We start from the raw sequence: 22,423 nt of genomic DNA, 5'->3' as shown, positions 1-22,423 counted from the left end.
ACGTATCCGCGGGTTTTCAAACAATCTGTATACTTATTGTATAAACTGTTACTAGCCAAGAGACTCGATAAATATATGAATGAAATATATATTATACGAAGTACATAAGAAAAAAATATATGAATAACAAAAATGTAGGCTTTATTTCTATGAATTTGACCTTTTGTTTTTGACCAATTTCACTATCAAATTAGGATGTCCCATTATTGATTTGCCGAAGGAAGAATCCATACACATCATGTTTGAACGCAAAGCGACTAGGTTATGTCCTTCTCCAGACTTTTAATTATTTCTATGTCTGTGACATTTCAATAAGATTAATTTAGTAGATAACCAGTGAAGAGGAACTAACAAACTATCTTACTTTCGCATTTAAAATATTAGTTGAGATTGAATAATGTTAATTAATAATTTGACTTACTAAGTCCAACTCTGACCGTTTGCAATTTTGCCGCGAAATGAAAACATATTTTTATAAATTGTCGCACACTGCTAATGCTTACATTTCACATGCCACTGAGTCGGAAACGTCTGGCCGGCGGCGAACGAGACTTGGGTATAAGAAAATGTAAAAGGAAATAATTTAAGCATTTTTTTTCTCGACACCCGACTGAAAAGGTTTTTTTTTTAATTTGTGAGTCTGTCGTTACCGTTGTAGCTCCTAAGGGTTTGATGCGGTTTTAAAAAGTGCTGTTTTTTTTCAATCATCGGATATAAATATCAAATTTGGTTTGAATAATGCTTTTAGGTTTTCAAAGATTCCAAATGTTTAATTTTAATGTATCCATTGTTGTTGCGCCTACAGATATCTAAATAATAATTTTCAATTGAACAAAAGAAACTTTCAGATAATATATTCGATTTGTTATTCAAAAATTTCGCCAGCATTTACAACACTACCAAAGTCAAAAGAGAACCATTTCAATTAATTTGCTCGGATTTAGTTATAGCTTAGGATTTAGTCGGATTTAAAATTCCAATTTCAAAATATACTTTTACAACGTCGACGAGCTCGCATTGTGCTTTGAAAAGCTCACACACGGACATAGTGTAACCAACCCCGCAGTTTTAACTGTAGATTACAATTAATATATTAATAAAATTTTCATTTGTACCAAATCTACAATTTTTTCTATATTAGCTATAATATAAGCCAAAATTCGTTTTACAACAATAAAACCTAAATAAAAAAACAATTTTATTTCGTGGAGGAAATAATTGAAAATGGACCCATTCAACTCGTAAATATGGTACTTTACAAAGGAGAAATTAATAGTTTTCTACATTTTTTATTTAAATTTATTTCAGAGTTTTACTTTTCATTGGTGTTGGAAACACTGCACACGGGCGCTGGAGCGAGCTTTATAAAAGGTAAATCTGTAGAATTTTTCCGATTGTGTCACGTTGATCGGATTGCCCTCGACGTTAGGTTTTTTTTAGTTCCATTTCTAAATAAAACCTTCCAATGTGGGTCACGGTTATTGAGAGAATGTGACGTTTCCCATTTTTCTTCTGTGATTGATAACCTAGACCTTTTTGCAAAGTAGGTAGATATTTTTTTGACTTTGTTTTATTACCTATTTTAACCATTTTATTTACAAAATACAATCTACATTATAATATTACTTCTCTTTTCCAGAGAGTAGGCAGAGATTTTTCCAATTGCCACGACCGTACTTCTTTCGCTTCATTTCCATTCACAATTGTTTCCATGAAAGTTAAATACCTAGTTTTCTTTATTCTATTCATTTGATTTAAGGTACTTTTGACCTGATCTTACCTGAGGTAAGTTAGTCTTAGCTTTCCCCTTCCAACGTTGATTAAATAATCACGACGTAAAAACTGTTAAATGTAATTTTCTAAAAAACCAAGAATTATAAATTTAATTGATTTTTATTTATATTCGTATATTTAATTTAAAATTTTCAATATCAGAACAAATTATAAATCTGGGTTAAAAGAAAATTAACAGAATGCCGATCTCACACACACCACTATATTTAATCCAAAGATTCCCATTTACTTACCTTGCTACGAGTACATACGTTATGAATTAAATCTGGTTTTAAAGTATTTATCTCAAAACACACGAAGAATATACCGGTTTTACAAAAACTTAACACAAAAGTTTAGTTGAAGTCTTTGTATGCAGTGGGAGTTGAGAACAAGGCAACACAACGCTCATACCGGGAAAGCAAACTCAGCGAACTGGATTATTGCATACAATGTTACGGATTTATGTGCATTTTGTTCAAGTAGCTTCGTTGACTTACTACTTTATTAGGTACATTTAATACGTCTATAACCGTTGCGGGTTACAGATAGCCAGTCTCGAAAAAACTAGATGCCAAGGCCGGATGGTATAATGATGGAATTGAGATTTAGATAGTTAAGTTATTGGATCCCCTTATACAAAAATCCTTAGTTAGTAAACCTTTTTCTTGATTTAATTATTTAAATTAATTATTATACAAACTGCGCAGAAAGAGAAATCAGCTGGTACACACTAAGATTTCTATGCAGTTAAATATCATAGATAAATCGGATCAAAGTCAGAAAACACTATGATTCCAATAATAAAACAACAATATCCGTTTATCGGGAAAAGTTAATAAGTTTTCAACTCCCGGGAGCATCAGCAGATGTTTTAAACGCTAGATAACATCCCGGGGAAATGAAAATATAATCAGTACATACCTTCAAGTACTAGGGCTATATACAAGGGTGTTTGTATCTTACAAACAGCTATGTAAACTTACCTCAGTGTTTCTAGGAGTCCAAATCTTATGCACAAGTTGCAATTGCATTAGAAATAATTTCCAATAAATTTTGAAAGACCGGACTTTTAAATAAATTTAACCATTTTATTTGTTACTCCCTTTTTCTAATTTGCTGTTAGAATTATCAGTTACGGCATGCCGGTATTTTCCAAAAAAACCTTAACTAGTCACCACAGCGCCTGCTAAACTCCCATCTTTTTGGCTAAGTAGTTAATAAACTATCCAGCTTATCCCTTAGTGGGTACGGAATATTCCTATTCTAAAGCAGGAACCACAATGCAGCCCAAGTTCTCGAACATTCCACTGAATATAAATAGTTTGATTGAGTCGACTGAGACCGCGCGCGTGACCAATTGATAAAGTTAGTTTGGAGTTCGTCCTACAAATATAGAAATACTACTCTGTCAAGAAAGTAGCAGGAAAAGATCAATAATACACAAACTGTTTGTTATTCATCCAAATTTATTTTATCACCTTCAAAATATGCTCCTTTAGAAACGATACACTTACGCCAACGAATAATCCAATCATCAAAACATTTTTTAAACGCTGTTTCCGGAATTGAGGTCAGTTCTCGCCGCGAATTCTCTTTTATGTCTTCTACCGATTGAAAACGGGTGCCACGAAGTGGTAATTTGAGTTTAGGAAAAAGAAAAAAGTCGGCTGGAGCCATATCTGGTGAATATGGTGGTTGCTCGATGGTATTTGTTGAGTGTTTGGTTAAAAATTCGTTCACAATGATGGCCTTGTGCGAAGGTGCATTATCATGGTGCAAAATCCAAGAATTTTCTTTCCACAAATCTGGCCTTTTTCGTCGGATTTGCTCTCTTAAACGCCGCATAACACTCAAATAATATTTCTTATTTACCGTTTGACCTTCCGGCAAGAATTCCGAGTGCACAACACCGCGATAGTCAAAGAAAACAGTCAACATGACTTTGACTTTTGAACGACTTTGGCGTGGTTTTTTCGGTTTCGGTTCAGTTGGAAGGCGCCACTCCGAAGCTTGTTGACTAGTTTGCATGTCAAACTCGTAAACCCACGTCTCGTCACCAGTAACAATGCGTTTCATGAATGTTGGGTCGGAATTGACTCGTTCTAGCATGTCCTGAGCGACTCTCATGCGATTGAGTTTTTGAAAAAAATTCAGGTCTTTTGGGACTAGCCGAGCGGCAACATGTTTCATACCCAAATTATTAGTTAAAATGGTACGGATCGACTCGTGAGATACAGAAAGTTCGGTGGCTATCTCTCTCAAAGTTGAATGAGGATTTTCAGTCACTATTTCCTTCACTTTTGCGATGTTAACTTCAGTTGCAGACGTTGATGGCCTACCAGAGCGAGGCAAATCTTCCATCACATCTCGACCGCTTTTGAACGCTTTGTACCACTCATAAGCACGAGTTTTTGATAAAGTCGATTCACCGTAAGCCTTCTGTAACATTTTCAGTGACTCCGAACACGATATTCCATTGGCAATGCAAAATTTAAGACAAACTCTTTGTTCGATGTTTTTATCCATTATGAAATTAGCAATACACACTAGATATGATATAACTAAAAATAGCACTGTATTTAATGTAAACAACAGATGCAACTCAAACTCCGCGCCAAAATGGAAAACAGTTGTGCCAATCTAACAACAACAAAAAAAACAAAAATTTGAATTTGGAACCATAAATAAATAATCCATTCCCGATACTTTTCTGACTGAATGTAGATACATCGTTATTTGGTGGAAGTTACTTTCCAGTTTGATTAGGACAGGTTTGAATGATCAGATCTGTAATAATATTATAAATGAGAATGTGTGTCTGTTTCTACGTATTTCACGTTAAAACCACTTAAGTGTATTCACTCCACTTTCTTTCCCATGGATATCGTAAAAAGCGACTAAGGGATACGCTTACAAACTTAGGATTCTTTTTTTAGGTGATGGGCTAGCAACCTGTCACTATTTGAATCTTAATTCTATCATTAAGTGCCCTATCAGTCTTTTCAAGACTGTTGGGTTTGTCTACCCCATAAGGGATATAGACGTGACCATATGTATGTATGTACCACTTAAGTGATGAACTATAGTGTGGTATAACATATAGTGTGGAATAGGGAGGAGATAGGGTTATTTTCGCAGGAGCGAAGCCTCGGGCTAGTAAGATTATTTCACAATTTCCACAAACAAAGCAACGATAAGATGTTGGCTCGAATTCTAATAAAAATATACTGTTTTGTAATTTGTTTTCAGACTACATAGAAAATTCCAGGTTAGGATTACCTAACTGTTCAATAAGAAAGGAGATTCCGAGCTTCGGAAGGCACTTTTTAACTTGTTCCCTGTTACTATGCGGATGTAATTATATCGCATCTTGTAGTACCATAAGTAAGACCGAGATATTGTATAAAAGTATTGTTTTACTAAAAGAAAGCAGGAATTCAGACGGTATCTGATGGTTATTATGAATCTCTTTGATCTTCCGCCTTTTTATTAGTAGATAAGTACCTAGTTATTTAAAAAAATTACGTGCCAAGCGGTTAGCATTTAAGATAAAGTTAACCTAAAATTAAGATGTATGTATTAGCACCCTTTGTATTTTACTCAACATGTTATGTACTTTAAAATAATTAAGAAACTATGAAATTAATATAAAACATATAAAGCCCGTATGTCAATTACGTATATTACACAAGTTTGATACAAACATGTTCAAATTGCCGTGAGCTTTACATGTAACTCCGCCATGGATTTCCCAAGGGCCTGCATATTAAATAAGTTGTAGTCACATGGCCCCAAATCCTGCTAAATAATTTCCGGGAATGATACCGGCCTTACAATTAACTGGGTATGCGCTAGTGATGTAATTAACATCCTTTTTTGGACAATTGCGACTGCGAACCTTCAACCTACATTCGTCGACCGAATATTCGTTACATCACTAATTATGTACAGAATAAAGAAACAAAAACAGTTGAATAAATGACTGAATGATATTAAACCAACTTTAGGAACCGATTGTGATGAGGTTATGTTGGATTTTAATTTTGAATGAAAATCCAATGAATAATGCCAATATAAAAGTAAACATGCATGCATTGCTTTTCCCAAACGGTTTAGACTTAAAGTCATGTTTGTTAATATGTACTTTCGATGGAAATTATGTTATGGTGGTTGGCAAGTAAATAAATTATATACTTACGCAAAAATTTTGCGAGTATGAATGTAAATATATAAAAATAAGCGAATATTCGTTACATCACTAGTATGCGCAATAAACTCCGGTTGCGGACTTATTAATTAAAATTTACTGTAGAATTCTTCTCACTAAATGCGAGTTCGCAGGTAATATCACAGATGCTCGGATGTTGTAGCGATTTATAAATGCTGTTCCGACTTCCGTTTCTAACAAATGTTTCTGACATTTGATAACTTTAACTTGTTTTAAAATGTTGCTCTAACTAACTTATACATGAGTCTATAATTAATTTTTTTTTCAAAAAATAATAGCTACTACTCAACCCACTTTATAATAATATAACATGGATATAATATAATAATATAACATACGGTAAAACCATTTTTTCACGGCTCGGCCCTTTTGAATGATGAAAATGGGTTATCTCCATCCATAAAGAATTACATTGAATCAATAGGTTTTTTTTTCTTTATTTTATTTAAATAGATATTTTTTTTACTGATCAAGCTATGAATACTCCCGTGTTCTCTCGGGACAGACCCAAGACAAGCGTAAGAATGACAGTGATGCATGAACAATATACGAACATTACCTTTTGTTCCCTGTATCTCCTGCTTATATATTATTAAAGCCGTGTGGTTCCCGGCACCATTACAAAAGAATAGGACCACTCCATCTCTTTCCCACGGATGTCGTAAGAGCCGACTAAGGGATAGACTTGGGATTCCTCTTTAATGTAAATCCCTGCCAATCTAAGGTCTGCCGCGCCGATGGATGCATGGCTAGGGGCGAGCCTAGTCTCGAGCGTGCCACTTCCGCCATGGGGTTGGGCGACCCCCAGGTAATGGCTAGCCTTACCCTGGCATGCGGGGCTCTGCTGGGGCGGACAAAATTTTTCCCTAGCGTCTCGTGGGAATCGCATTATGAACCTTAAAAAGCATATAAATGGCGGCGATGGTGTCCGCACCCCATCACGTCTCGTTCCCGGCGGGAGCGGTATGCGGTCTGCTGAAAGCCGCTTTGCGACGATGAATGTAAGAGGAGGAATGAAGGATAAGATTGAGGAAGTATGCCAGATGATGGATGAAAGACGTTTGGATGTGTTGTGCGTGAATGAAACGAAGCGGAAAGGATGCGACGCGACGCAGCACGGCCCTTACACGGCGTATTGGTCTGGAATTTCCAGTACCAGCCGAGGCTGTCAAGGGGTCGGTCTAATTCTTTCTGCACGAATGGCTGAGTGCGTGAATGAGTATGTCAGCCCCCGTCTTCTATGGATTAGGCTGAAAGTTGGAATCACTCGGATCTTCGTTCTAGGTGTTTATGCACCTTGGGATGTGGGTTCGAGGGGTACAACATCAGCAAAAAGCGAAAACGAGGAGTTCTGGAATAGTGTAAGAGAAGTATTGAAAGTTACCAAGCCAAATGAGAAGATTATTATGTTAGGTGATTTTAATGGATGGGTGGGTGTAAAGCGTGATGGATATGAAAAGGTGCTTGGTGCGTTTGGTGACGAAAAGGTGAATGATAATGGAAGAAGTGTATTAGAAATTTGTCTAGAGTGGGATCTTTTTGTGTCGAACTCAATGTTTCAACATAAAGAGATCCACACCTACACAAGAGTGGAAGGTATTTTAAAAAGTATGATAGACTTTGTGATTGTAGATGAAAGATTGAAGAACAAAGTGCTGGATACCCGTGCATATCGCGGTGCTGGCATTGACTCGGACCATTTACTGGTGATATCCCGGATAAGGGGTATCTTCAATCGCTGGCGGCACAGGGTAAGGGAGCAAACCAGCGCTTTGGAAAGAGTAAAAGTAGAAAATTTGCAAGATATGGATGTAGGTAAGAAGTATATTAATAGACTGAAGGATGAATTTGAAGATTTAGATGAAATGAGCGATATTGAAGATGGATGGAAGGAATTTAAAGAAAGAATTGTGAAAGTAGCTGTTGAAGTGTGTGGTGTAAGTAGAAGAAGGAAAGGAAAAAATCACAAAAATTCGTGGATGAGTAAAGATGTGCAAGAACTTGTGCGATTAAAGAAGAAAGCATGGCTGGATTTGTTAGCAGCAAAAGCTAACTTAAGAATACAAGAGGTTATAGATGAAGATGTGAATGAAGCACGTAAGGAATATAAGAAAATGAAAGATTTGGTTAAGAAAGCTGTGATTAGAAAGAAAGAGGAGTATAAAGAGGATTTTGATAAAAGGCTATCAGAAGACTTTCAGTCAAATCTGAAAGTATTCTGGAAATCCGTAAGGTCAGCCCGAGGAAATACTATAACCAGAGAGCTGACTAGGATCAGATGCCAGGATGGTAGCGTTGTGAAAGGAGAAGAATGTGTACTAAAGATATGGAAGGACTATTTTGAAAGTTTATTTGAAAAAAAGGAAGGAAATAAGAAAGATTTCTGCTATAGCGAAGAAAAAGAGAATGAGATGGAAGGCGAAATTGAAATGTTCGAAATTGTGGAAGCACTTAAGAGTATGAAAGCGGGAAAGGTTGCTGGGTGTGATAGAGTGTCGGTCGAGATGCTTAAAGCAGGAAAAGGCGTAGTAGCTAGTCAGTTGTACTGCCTTTTCAATTTGTGTTGGAGAAGCGGCCGAGTACCAAAAGATTGGTGTAAGGCTGTTATCGTGCCACTTTACAAAGGAAAAGGGTCACAGCTGGACTGCAAAAATTATCGTGGTATAAGCCTGCTTAGCGTCGTCGGCAAATTGTATGCTAAGGTATTGATTAATAGAGTCAGGAATGAAACTGATGACAAAATATGGGATGCTCAAGCGGGATTTCGAAAGGGAATGGGATGTACTGATCAGGTCTTTTCCTTGCGGTGCATAGCCGAAAAGTTTTTGGCCAAGAGTCAAAAAGTCTATTGCACATTCGTAGATCTGGAAAAGGCCTATGACAGAGTTGAGAGGAATGAATTGTGGTCAGCACTTTCTATGCATGGGGTGAGCAGTCTCTTAATACGAGCACTGAAATCCTTATATGAGGATTCGAGTGCTTGTGTCAGGATAAACGGAGCGCACACTGAGTGGTTTAAGATTGAGAAAGGCGTTAGGCAAGGATGTGTTGCGTTACCGTGGCTGTTCAACCTATTTATGGATAGCTGTTTGACAGATTTGGAAGAGTCTAAAAGTGGATTAAGGATGAATGAGTTACTCGTCAAATGTCTGCTCTATGCCGACGATCAGGTTATACTGGCGTCATCAGCGGAGGAGTTACAGGAGATGGTAAACTGTATGCATGAAGCTTGAAAAGAGAAAGGAATGAAAGTGAACGTAAGTAAAACTAAAACACTGGTTTTTGAAATGGAGAAAGAAATGACAGCATGTAATATTTTGATTGGAGGAGAAAAAGTGGAGCAAGTGAAAGAGTTTGTATATCTAGGATCAAAGTTTACATCAGATGGCAAGTATGATAGTGATATTGAAAGGAGAGTGAACGCGGGGAACATGGTGAATGGAGCTTTGCATGCCTTTATGAGCAGTCAGAAACTATCCAAAAAGGCTCGACTGGCTGTGCACAGGGGCGTGTTGGTCCCGACATTAATGTATGGGAGTGAAAGTTGGGTATGGCAAAAGAAGCATGAAAGCAGAATAAATGCAGTGGAAATGAGAGCGTTAAGGAGTATGATGGGTGTGAAATTGAGTGACAGGATAAGGAACAGCGTGATAAGGGAATGTTGTGATGTGAAAGAAGATGTAGTTACAGGAATAGAAAAGGGTATGTTAAGATGGTTCGGTCATGTGGAGAGGATGAATGAAAGCAGGTTGACTAAGCAGATATACAAGGAGAGTGTGGAGGGAAAGGTCGGAGTGGGAAGACCTAGACGAACGTATCTTGATCAAATTAAGGACGTCCTGGTAAAGGGTCAGGTCAAAAGTACCCGAAACCGCCGAGCTTGTATGAAGAGAGTTATGAATGTGGACGAAGCGAAAGAAGTATGCAGAGATCGTGGCAAGTGGAAAGAGGTAGTCTCTGCCTACCCCTCCGGGAAAGAGGCGTGATTTTATGTATGTATGTTATGTATGTATATTATTCAAAACACAAATAAAAAATATCGACAGCAAATGAGAACCAACTTTTTTAAGAAAGTAGGTAGAAAAATATCTAATACATTAGCAAATTCTCAGTTATTGCTCTAGAGCAAAGTCAACATTAAATGGCAAAGGTTGATTGACGTACAAGCTAAGTACATGTCTTATCCCTCCAGACCTTAACATTCCTTAGTGTAATTTCTTCATCTTAACGCTGACGAGGGCTGCTTGTCAGAAACTTGTCTGGGCAGGGCACGTGCTACTTACTAAAGGTTCGCGCAGACGATGACGTCACGATATCGTTAAAAAATGCTGACACATCATCCCCTCTCGGGCTAATGACACTATCGACTTCACACTTAAAAGGTAATCCTGCGGGATTATTCTCTAACGTGTTGAAATATATCTTACTCTGTTTTTGTGTCTCGTCGGTTGAAGATAGTAAGAATGGGAATTTTACATGCCTTATCAACTTTCGTGATTAGGTCTATTAACAAACTTAAGGTATATCTTAATACGTAATTAAGAGTTTCAGACATATTGTAACTGAAAAAAATTAATATAAAATAATTTTCGAATACGAATTTAACTATGAAAAAAGTAAACAAATAAAACAGATTAAAATCACATTATTTAAAAAGAATTGTTTACAAAGTTTTCTTGTGTTATATCATACTTTATTTTATAAAAGTAATATTAATCGCCCAAGCCTATCAGAAACAAACCATTTTTTTTATTGCGGTTGGGGTAACGTACACTAAAATTTAACTTTTTGTCGATACCGCAGGGGTTAAAAACTTCCTAGGTATAAAGACTCATTTAAATACCGACCATGAAGGAAAAATACTCCTCTTCATGTCACTTACATAAAAAATATATCGAATTCCCTTTTTTCTGAGCAACCGAGTGGAATCCAGCCCTGGGAGTATTAATTTTTCCATTTGTAACGTTATCCGACGTAATCTCCGGAGGTTTCGATTGTTCTGAACGACTGGGAGCTGTATGGTTGGACTGTCATACAATGTTGCGCACTCTCGTGCATGATGTTCACTCCGAATGTTTTTAATCTTATGGGTGTAATGTACCATAGAATCATTACGCACTTAATATAATCACTTATCTTTTGAGGTAGAGAGAGCCAACAATGTCGCAAAGACTGGAAGGCCACGTTCAGCTGTATGGCTGATGAAATTGTGATTTAAATAGTGTAAGGTTGCTAGCCGATCACTTAGAAAAAGAATCCCACATAATTATGAATGGACTAAGACATGTGTGTATTGTAACATTAGTAACTTAATTTACAATATACATATAGTGATTTAAATATGAATGAATAATTTTATTTTCTTAATTATCATAGGCAAAGAGATAAAATTCTGAAAATGTATGCGATAGACTGATAGTGATAAAGCCAAAAAATCCATTGAGTGTATTTTTACTGGTTAATTTTGTAGGTTTCTATTCTGTATTGATAAATAAATCAACTACATACCTTCCTATAATTTTCTATTAATTGTGATTAATTGTGATGAGTTCTTAATACTCGTATATTGTAGAACGGAGGCATTATAAAAATCATTTATTCCTATACCTATAAGAGGGATTCAGTTATTTTGTAATTAACTAAATCTTTACTACTTTTCCAATATAAATATTTATTTTTTATTAATCAGCCAGCATCGTTTAAATGTTCTGAAATCTTGCCTTTGAGAGAACTTGCGATTTTGCCAATTAGGGTTTGCGCTAAAATCAATTCGCCCGAAGCCAAATCGCCATTTTTGTAAGCTGGTCAAAGCAAATAAGCCGAATGATTGCGAAGCCATGAGGCTACGAGCTACGAAGTACTACGGGCTACGGCTTGCTACGAGGCTCTACGAGATTACTGTTATGAGCCAGAGCGAATATTAAAATTTACTTACGGCTTTGTTTGATGCTATGAAAAGAAAATTTTTTTGTTCTCATTTTGATACAATCTTCCTAATGTGAAAGTATCCTATGTCCTATGTCCAAACTATGTGTATAGAAGTTTTTTGGAGATAAGTGCAATAGTTTAACTGTTTAGAGGTAATAAACAAATTAACTTTCAAATAAGTTTGAATATATATTTTGTTTAAGTTGTCAAGAATGCTAATTATGTTTTTTTTATTTCTGTCGTAATTATATATAAATTGAAAAAGTAGTTGATATTGTGCGTTTTTTTATACATCATCTTTTTACAAAATTATAATGATAATCGTCATTACAATGCAGGTATAACAATATATTTCACATGTATGAAGTCGTGTGAAAATAAAACACTACCTACATACATAACTATCAAATAAAAACCAAGTAAGAATTCCTTACTGATCTCGTAGCACACGTCTCTACGCGGCTACGAGCTACAAACCCTGCTACGAGCAATCCCGGTAAATTGCGGGATATTGCAAGGTAACCGCTTTCAGAAAATGAGAGTTAAGTATATATATATGAACACGCCATCTAAACATATTAAAGGAAAGCGCTACTGAGTTTTTGGTAAAAATAGCAATAATTTATAATTTTGGTGTGTTATCCGTAAATTTTATAATTTCTACAAAAGTATTTTTTTTTTCATTTGTATTCTTAAAAATTATATTCATACACAGATACGAGTATTTAGGTACAGTTCTTATTTTTACATACCTACCTATTAATCGATGCTATGTAATCTTTTATAATATTTATTTCGTTTTCTCCCTTGTACGAGTATTAAAGCCTCGAAAGCAACTGCAAAACATGGGGCCTGTAAAAGCCAAAATGTAAATACTGTGAAAAGATTTGGCAAGATTCCTCTCTTTATTTTAAATGGGAAGACATTTCCCAACTCAAAGGACAATGTTAAATGTGACCACTGGGAGAAATTAACTACGATTTTTTGTGAAAATAAATGGCAATTGAAAAAGTATAAATAGCCTTAAGTTTTGGTTCTAAAATGGAGAAAGATTTTTATTTTATTAGGCCTACGGGCGTCTTGTGTTACGTGTAATGGAAGTAATGTTTAAACTTTCAAGCCAGACAACTGAAGTTTACCTCCGAAAAATTGATAATAAGAGTTCAGGAAATAAATTTTACAATTTTGTAGGTATTTAGTGATGATTTTTGTCTCTCACCTTAGTAGTGTTGCTGGTAGATATTATTACCACCTGGGAGTAAGAACCTTGCTTCATGCTAAAGAAATCTGCTTCAAAAATATACAATCTAAAATTATTCACTGCAATTTACATTAAAATTTAAATGTATATATTGAAATCTAATGGCAATCGGTTTACTGAAAGTAAGTAAATGGAACCGTTGACACTACAATTCAGTTAAATAAATTTTATATTTGTAAGTTACGGCCAAAACTTTGGAATGTTATTATCAGTAAGTACATGGTAAATCAGGAAAAAGATAAAGTATTTATTATTTTGTACAAAAATAACATACGTAACAGGAAAATATTTTTAACACCTGTTAATATATTTCTGTGCCCTTTCCTCATCGTTTAGAAGAAAATGAAATATAAACTTTTAAATACCATTTGAAAAAAGCACTAATGAAGCTACTTTTTGTGCTTTAATTTTAATAGCCCTTTGTTCATTAATGGGATTTATTTTTTTCACTTTTAGATAATGAAAAATTACATATGTAAACTCTAAGATAAATAATGAAAAGACTGAAGTCTTGTCGCTAATATAAGTTGGTAATTGAATATAAAATTATATATATTTATTTTAAAAGAAAAAAATTCTAATCGGAAATGCACAACGACTGTGCCTTTACAACATTATACATTCACACAAATAGTTACCACGGCATGGTAATGTCACCTTCTCATAAAATTTTAATAAGTTTGCCATGACACGTACATACTGCCTTCAGTAAAATACACACAACCATAGGGACCTGTAAATTCACAAAGAAAATCTACGTCGCCGAAGAGAATTCTTGTGATTTCATGTTTCATTAGGAAAATTACAAGTCTTAACTGATTTATATGTAGTTGTAACTAACTATCGAAGCTTTCAAGATAATTAAGATCTGTTCGGACCATCGCCCCGGGGTACTGTAATTGTAATCAGGGAACCAACACAAGCAACTACATACACTGGGAATGTTTCAAACAACAGAAGTTGATGGACAAAAAGATAAATACAAATAAAAGGTATTCGGTAAGACCAGGGTCTGAAACAAATATTGCTTTGGTCTTTGTCTTGTTATGACCTTTTTGTGTATCGATAACAATATTAGGGTATCAATAGGTACTGCCAGAGGTAACATTATTTAGTAGATACCTAATTAATCTTAATTCGATGTAATTCATGAACCATAATAAAGATAAAATGAATATTCAACAAAAATTCAAGAAACCACAGACACATAAATTTTCAAGTCTGTTCAGAAATTTCATTCAAGATTTATAACTTATTGTTCAAAATATAATGAAAGTATGTTTTGTTCGCGTTTAGTTGTCAAGACTTTGTTTGGCAACTGGCGAGTTGTTTTTGATTTACTTTCGGTATTAATGAAATTAACATCGGCAAATAAAATCTAGAATTAAGCGACGAAAAGTTAATTCCTAATCGTTCGTAAACATTATCTTAATAGAAAAACTTTTAACTATAAACTTTGTTCTTTTATTTTTTGACAAAATAACGTTTTCGTTACATTCTGAAGTCAATTTTAGTCAAATTGAACATTACGCGACAATTATTTAGCTATATTATGCTTAGTAACACGTTAGTTAACACATTTTGGTCTTAGGTAAGGGACTGAAAATGTTTTCATTAAACCTATTTTTTTTTCATTGCGTCTTTAAGCCATAAGCCTCGCTCAGCGGTTTTACAGAAACGTATTTTCGCCAAATTAAATAACGTAATGGCGACAAATGTTCATCTTTATATATAGTGTATGAATATGACGGAGCTGTTGATTCTATCTCGGAGTTTCAATTCAATTTGCTCCATGAGAGGGAGATTTTCACACGACTATATTGAAAGGTACGAGTAGGTAGTCTAGACGTTATATGCTCTTCACGTGATATGGCAAGTCGTTTACGCTTGTTAGTTACATCATTATAGTCTCCCGTGAATAGCTCATTTTCCATGCTATCTTTATACGAATAGCTACTAGTTATATTTTATGAATTAAGTGACTTGAAAATATTTTCTGTAATTGTAAGTGAGTGATTCATGGTAATTGAAGATTTTATTCTGTGTTCTTTTTGACAGAGCAAAAAACGACTCTGACCATCCCACCTCAAAATAAAACTTATTTACACACTGCAGGATCGTGGCCATATGCGGACCCCGGGCTCATTCCCGAGTTAGAGTACGGAAACGTAACTAACGTCTTAACGTGACTCTTATCTTAATAAGAGCTTCATAGATATTGGACTTAGAAAATGTCTTAAAACCATCTGACCAGCGTGATGTTGATGATACATACAAACACACATAAAATCACGTCTCTTTCTCAATGTTGATGATCATTTTATTTATTCCTTATTGCACAAAATACACACTTATTGTACAGATTATTGTTTCTTTAAAAAATTCAGTAAACTAAGGATCAGAGTGAAAAATAAATACATCATGGAACATGGGTATACTTTAAAGCTTCACACTTCGCCCCGTCTCCGCCATTTACCTAGAGATCTTACAAGAATTCTTAATAATAATCCCCTTTGTGAACAGCCAAACTAGCATATGGGTTAACATTAAATTGTCTACGTAAGTCGTTTATCGTAGACGAACATAACGAGCTTAGGTAGGTACTAAACTGGATTATACGTAGCCTAAGGCTTTTAAGCGATCTGTAGGCTTCAGTGTTTATCTAGAAAGCATGTCAGTCGTAGGTATAACTCTGAATTCCCAGGTAGCGAATGCCTTGTGCTCATTTTCTTAGGTTTAGAGCGTTTAATCATTCTCTTGATCCGTTACTTCGTATAACGATGCTTCATTATTACAACCTCAATCTCCTCTTCGCTCAGTCATTGAACCGTCTCGTTGTGTTTCATCATATATTTATATGTATTTTGGTTTTACATTATTCCAATTGTATAAGTATTGTGTGTCGTGTGGTTCCCGGCACTATAGAATAGGACCACTCCATATCATCGCATGGATATTGTAAATGGCGACTACGGGAAAGGCTAATAAAATTGGGATTCTTCTTGTAAGCGATGGGATGCAACCTGTCACTATTTGAATCACAATGCCATCATTAAGCCGTACAGCTGTACGTGACCTGGCAGCCTTTTCAAGACTGTTGGCTCTGTCTACCCTTCAAGGGATATATAGACTATATGTATGTATAAGTCGTCTCTATTGCTGTATATGTAAGCAATCGGAGTGCTACTAGAACTTCACTTTTGAAACTTGCCAAGTAATAGACTCGTCAGAAACATTCCACCAATTTCCGTTAATATATAACGACTTGTATAGCGACATTTGTAATATCAAATGTCAAGCCCTACGTCCAATAAATATAAGTTATATATGTTTTTACTAGTAAGCCACAAAAAACAAACTTAGCAAAAGCCCGCGCGATTAAAAATAAAAGTGCTACAATGCCCGCCCTTTTTGTATGGTCCATACAAAAGGTGGTAATGCACTATTGTATGGAAAAGCGCGGGCGTTCGCTTAACGAAATTCAAGACTAAATTTATTCTTCAACTTCAGCAGTTTGGACTGTACGTTGTTTAAAGATTTAGTGTTAACGGTAACAAAAATTTGCAGTTTTAAACACGCGGACGTTTGCTTAACTTAATTTTTGCCATGCACATTATTATTTTCTGACCTGTAAAACAGAAAAATATCAATATATACCCAATCCAAGCTTACTCTGGACCTAATTTTTCTAAAGGGTTATACAAATAAAACAATTTTCTCTTTTGATTTGATTTAATTTTCGTAATATTCAACTGTTGACAGATAACAAATGATCTTACAATATCCAATTTGTACATAATGACTTAAGAAAATATGGCAACACTCATATTTTAACAATAAATACGTGATGGTAAGGTGTCATACATTTTCATGTTGTTTAAAATGGTTTTCGTTTAAAATTTTCGAATACAAGTTTTGGCGAAGAATCTCAATAATAACTGCTCATTATTTTCCAAACTTATTCCTTACAGTTGAAATATGTGACTGTGACATGTTGATTTCTAGTCGTTTCCCGCCAATAAGTGAAACATCTGGAAGGTGACATTTTTTCTTTTATTTAACTTCTACTACTACAATGAAGTAGCGGTATATGTAATTATGTACTTCAATCACTCAAGACGTTTTATTTCCATATATCATAATATCATCGGCTATCAAGAGATTTTTTGTTATAGCCTTTGGCAATTGTTACTTTTCCATCTTGTCGAGATGAAATGGTTACAGTATTTGGAGCCGTATGATTTTAAGACAATTATTCAACCACAGTTATAGCTCTGTTATTCTAAGGAATTCCACAAAGGAATTTACGACTCTCATTAAAATTATTGAATTAACAAAATTAATACAATTACTAACAATTATGGCAACAGCTACTCTTGTTATCGTAAAAAGCGACTAAAGGATAGGCTTATAAACTTGGGATTCTTTTAGGCGACGGGCTAGCAACCTGTCACTATATGAATCTCATACATATAGTCACTGCTATATCCCTTGCCAGATAGACAGAGCCAACAGTCTTGATAAACTGAAAGGCCACGTTCAGCAGTTTGTCTTAATATATGGAGTGGCCTGCCTATCAGTATTTTCAAGTCTGTTGGCTCTGTCTATCCCGCAAGGGATATAGACGTGATTATATGTATTTGTGTACTACTTTTGTCGGCCGTGCGTAATACTTTCTCTACGCTTAGAGAGCTTAACCAATGCATAAATAAATACAGTGCCCGCACATGAGTTTAACGTGTTAAATACACGTTTACAGATGTGTGAATATTGTGTTTGCATAGGGGTAGTTGTCGGCTATAAGCATATCACCGCCATTTTGGTCCAACTTATGTGCGGGCTCGAAAGAAGTGAACAATTAACAAGTACATGAAAAATAAAAGTACTTCACTTTTCAGTACATCGTACACGTTTTTCCAAATAATTTCCTTATATTAAAGTCAAAATGCAATATATGTTAGAATTTTCCATAGACAACTGGCCTTACTAGAGTCACTTTTATTGGAGACCATAAAGTTATATTGAGCCGTCGGTGGCTGCTCGGCCGTAACTATGACCCATTAGATGAGTATATCTTAATGGATTCGCTTATCGCTCTATAGCCAAGCAGTAACATTTTTTTTAATAATTCATATCATTCAAATTTCGTTCATGATTATTCGTTCAGTAAATTTTTTTTGCGATATTTCAACTTTATCGTGGAACTAATTAATTTAATATTCATTTGTTTCCATTTAAACATTCAAATAATGTTCGGAAGTTTTTGCAATTATTCACATTTAATTAATCAAATATTCTTATCATTTATTTGTCGTATACATTCAATTCATTCTGTGTCACTGTTACGGTCGAACGTCGCAATATAATATTTTCAGAAATTTTAAATTGTCAAAAGCACATAAAAATGTTTATCACAATGTAAACATAAATGCTAACAATTGTCTAGTTTAACAAAGTAACATCTAATGGGAACGTTTTATTCAGAGATTTAATATATGCTAGCATTAGATTGTCATAAAGGAAGAAGATATTAATAGATAAACGTATGGATATTGACACTCCAGAATTACGTCGATGTCGTAAAAGGAGACGAAGGGAATAATAACATTGTAATTTGCCCCGTATATGTATTATTGTGAAGCAAAATGATCAATTTGGTTATGTCATGTAAATAATGCAATCTATAAGAATCTTTGATAAGAAAAAGACTGATTTAGATTGGCATTTCTGTCTGTATCACGAGATCTAAATTTAAGAAAGCGGGTTTCAGCGGAGGACATTATAATATGGAGTTAAAATAAGAGTGTTTATATGTATGTCTCTTTTCGTTCAAATCTAACGCTAGTATACACAAATCTATGACAATTACTGTGGATACCTACATACTCTTGTCTTTTTATAAACTATATTGATCATTAACTCTAACAATAGAAATCATACGTTTCTATTATTTTAATTTTATGACAAAAAATACATACAAATAGGCTAACTTCATTGTAAGATTATGAATTCATAATTCAGTTGATTTTAACACTAATTTTAATGCCAAATAGAAATATTAATTCAATATATTTATCATCAGATTAACAATTTACAACCGTAGACGTTTTATGAAAATTATGAACGTTCAATAAATTTCATGATTAAATATATATAAAGTTTGGGATGTTTCACTTTTTATACATTCATATATGCCGATGGTGTATTGTCTAGAATATAAAGTGGAACACATTGTTATACTTACGAATAATCGAAAGTTACGTTGTTATTATACCTTAGTGATGACCGTTACTCTACATCGACATATCGATAAATTTAAACAATACGTAGATTTAAATTAAATGAGTTGTTTGCAGCGTAAACAGTTAATATTTTTACTTAGAATGACGAGTTTACCTTCTAATATGCTCCCTAATTAATTTCAACAAACAACGTTATTCAAGTCTTAATACAGAAATAGACCATGATCGCCCAAATATAAGTGTGAACCACACTGGATATGACACTGGAAACGTGGGCACTATCTCTCTAACAACATCTTAAAGACATATTATATAGATCGCAACAACGGTCAGAGCAGTCACCCCCGCGCCCCGCCTGCCCCGCTTCGTTGAGAAACTCGTCACGGTAACCACTTAACCGCACAAACTAAAAAAACAACACCGTTAAATTACCTGATATGAAGAACTATTCTTAAATAGTCTTGTGCGCTAACATGCAATAATAAGGAAGACGAGTATTCACAGAAATTGCCGTAACAATCGAGTTTTTCAACGAAGATCCTCACTCAGAAACGAGAAAATACATTTATTCGTTATTAGATCACATCAGAATTAATGAATAAAGTGCTTTAATTTATTATTCGGTGACATTTTAAAACACATTAATTTAAAATGTAAAAATATTTACAGCAAACATCTTGTTTGACATGCTTCGCTGTGTTGTCGATTATGTTACAACACTAATCTTTGCCAATACTAATTATGGCTAAATTGTAGCCGGAACCACACAAGCAATCTATTATCTTAAGTGTGAAAATTATATGTGTTGGCAAATTAGTTGAACATAACTGCTGTTTTATTAGATACGTAACTCGTATGCTCAAATTGCCGTCCCGATGCGACTGTCCCGCACTACCGCACGTCGAGATCGTGACTACTTCGTACACGAACGCGAGTCCGTCGTTGTAATACTGCAAAATACCCATGCGACAGAGTTCCACCGTCGCCTATCTTCATACACCCTTCAAGAAATTGTACGACTAGGTTTTAACGTTTATAAATTTCAGAAAAGTCCTATCTATTCTATGTTGTCTAAGCATTAATTTAATTTCATACCGTTTCCTAAACTGACACAATCAAGTCTTCATTATAGATATTTTCCAAAACCTGCGATAACTTGTCTATTTCACTTATAATTAGAAAAAAAAAAACGAACGTAGCTATTTTTTACATTTTTCAAGTGAACTTAACGTTAGCCTTAACATAGGTTACGGCTGTTATTTGGCAGCGTTTGCAAAGAACCATTATTATGCATTATATTCGAACACGAAAAGGATACTTCATCGATCGCGCCTAATAACCTCCGTGGCATACTCCGCAAGCCCCAGAGAAATCCAATCTGTGTATTCAAAGCTCTACGGTTCAATACAACTGAATAGCATATTAAATTTACCCATCATAGGAATATTATATTAAACGACTTAATACCAAACCGGCTCCCTTTGGCTCGGGGAGCCGAACGTCAAATACTTAATGAACGTAATACAACATCGTAGTTAACTCGTGAACGTGTGACAAATTGAAAACGCGCACTTACAATTCATATAATTAGACCTTTGATTGATGAATGCTCCACATGCAAACTTTTGATTTTCCTTATCTTGATCACTAACATTAAATTGCTCAAAGTTACGGTCAAATACTTTAGATAAAATTTGGCATGCATTGCCGGCCGAGGCAGATTATAGAATGGAGCGAGATCAAATACGGGCGCCGCCTCGCCTGACCCTAAACTTATACCAATTGTGCGTACACATCCAATCCAAAAATTATGATCATCGATTATGTTCGCTTGCAACAAAAATATTGAAAAGCGATTTAACTTTTCTTTACCAATACGACGCCCGTCCAAAACTTGGTGCCTATATTAACTACTTACTTCGTTTGTCATAGGGCCGGCGCTGCGTTGAAATTTATCGATAAAAAAAATAGGTTACATTCGGGTGAGATTTGCATGTGGGCCCGCCTTACCCCTGAGTCTTTGCGGGGCAATGTTGTATGACGGAGGGGCGATGGGCCTACGCGTCTTCGTTCAGCTGCCGGAACAGAAGAGTCTCCTCGAAGATGTACTGCTTCAGCGTCTCTTTCGGAAGGTCGTCCAGTTCCATAGCGAAGCGGAATGGCTCCTCGGCCACTGGCTGTTGACAAAAATTGTTTATTTTATTATCTGTTTATGTTAATCACGCGGCTATTGAATGCCACATAATCGGATTGTTATTATTGATAACGGTTGATTTTAATTAAAGAGAAAATATTTATTTATTTGCACAAATTGCTGAAATGAGTTGATTGAAGCACAATTTATTTAGAAAGATGGATATCTAAAATATAAATGCCTATATTTTGTCGGGAACGTTGTTCGTACTCATGTGTTTCATGATCTAAATTATTATAGATACACTCAGATTTTTTCTCTACATTTATAAGGTATAAAAAGCGCAAAGTCTTGGAGACTTCCAAGGTAATGTCAATATTGTTAAAGCGTTATACAGTATTTTTGTATATTTTACCGTACCCCGAAGATATAACGATGTAAATCTTTGACTTCTTATTCATGAATCCGAAAGAGGTCAAATTATATTTAAATTTCACCGCAGTGAAAGGGTTACATTATTGAGAAATCCGAAGTTTCATATTTTTAATTTGATTCACGATTTTGTCGGCCATGTTAAGTACAAAAACCACAATTTCTCTCATAATTAGTACCAGGTTAGGAAAATCAGGAATTTATTCCGAAAACAGATAAATAAAATAAATTTAAATAAAAGACGACTTTGAAAAGCTTGTATTTAGCTTGATGCGGACATGCTTTCAAACCGCACCGCTTCTGACCTGCTTTTGTTGCTCAAGCCTTAAATTATGTAATTTTCACAGTGAAAACTTCATAGTAGCTATTTAATTTTCGATGCTGTTAAGTTTACGAAAATCCTCTTTAAGTTTCCCAGGAAA

General features: G+C 34.9%; 1 protein-coding gene across 1 annotated transcript in view; it reads right to left on the bottom strand.

Annotated features, from left to right (window-relative positions):
* Window positions 1-16,906: 16,906 nt before the first annotated feature.
* LOC106138519 (mitogen-activated protein kinase ERK-A) overlaps window positions 16,907-22,423 on the bottom strand; it is a 51,446-nt gene continuing 45,929 nt past the window's right edge. The window contains exon 8 of the mRNA XM_013339691.2: window positions 16,907-21,612. Within this exon, the coding sequence (XP_013195145.1) occupies window positions 21,493-21,612 (120 nt within the window). The 3' untranslated portion in view covers window positions 16,907-21,492. The remainder of the gene's footprint in view (window positions 21,613-22,423) is intronic.

Source organism: Amyelois transitella, chromosome 5 (assembly GCF_032362555.1).
Source record: "Amyelois transitella isolate CPQ chromosome 5, ilAmyTran1.1, whole genome shotgun sequence".
In the NCBI taxonomy this organism is placed as follows: Eukaryota; Metazoa; Arthropoda; class Insecta; order Lepidoptera; family Pyralidae; genus Amyelois; species Amyelois transitella.
The sequence above is the reverse complement of the archived record's forward strand: the minus strand, read 5'-3'. Positions and strand labels throughout refer to the sequence as shown.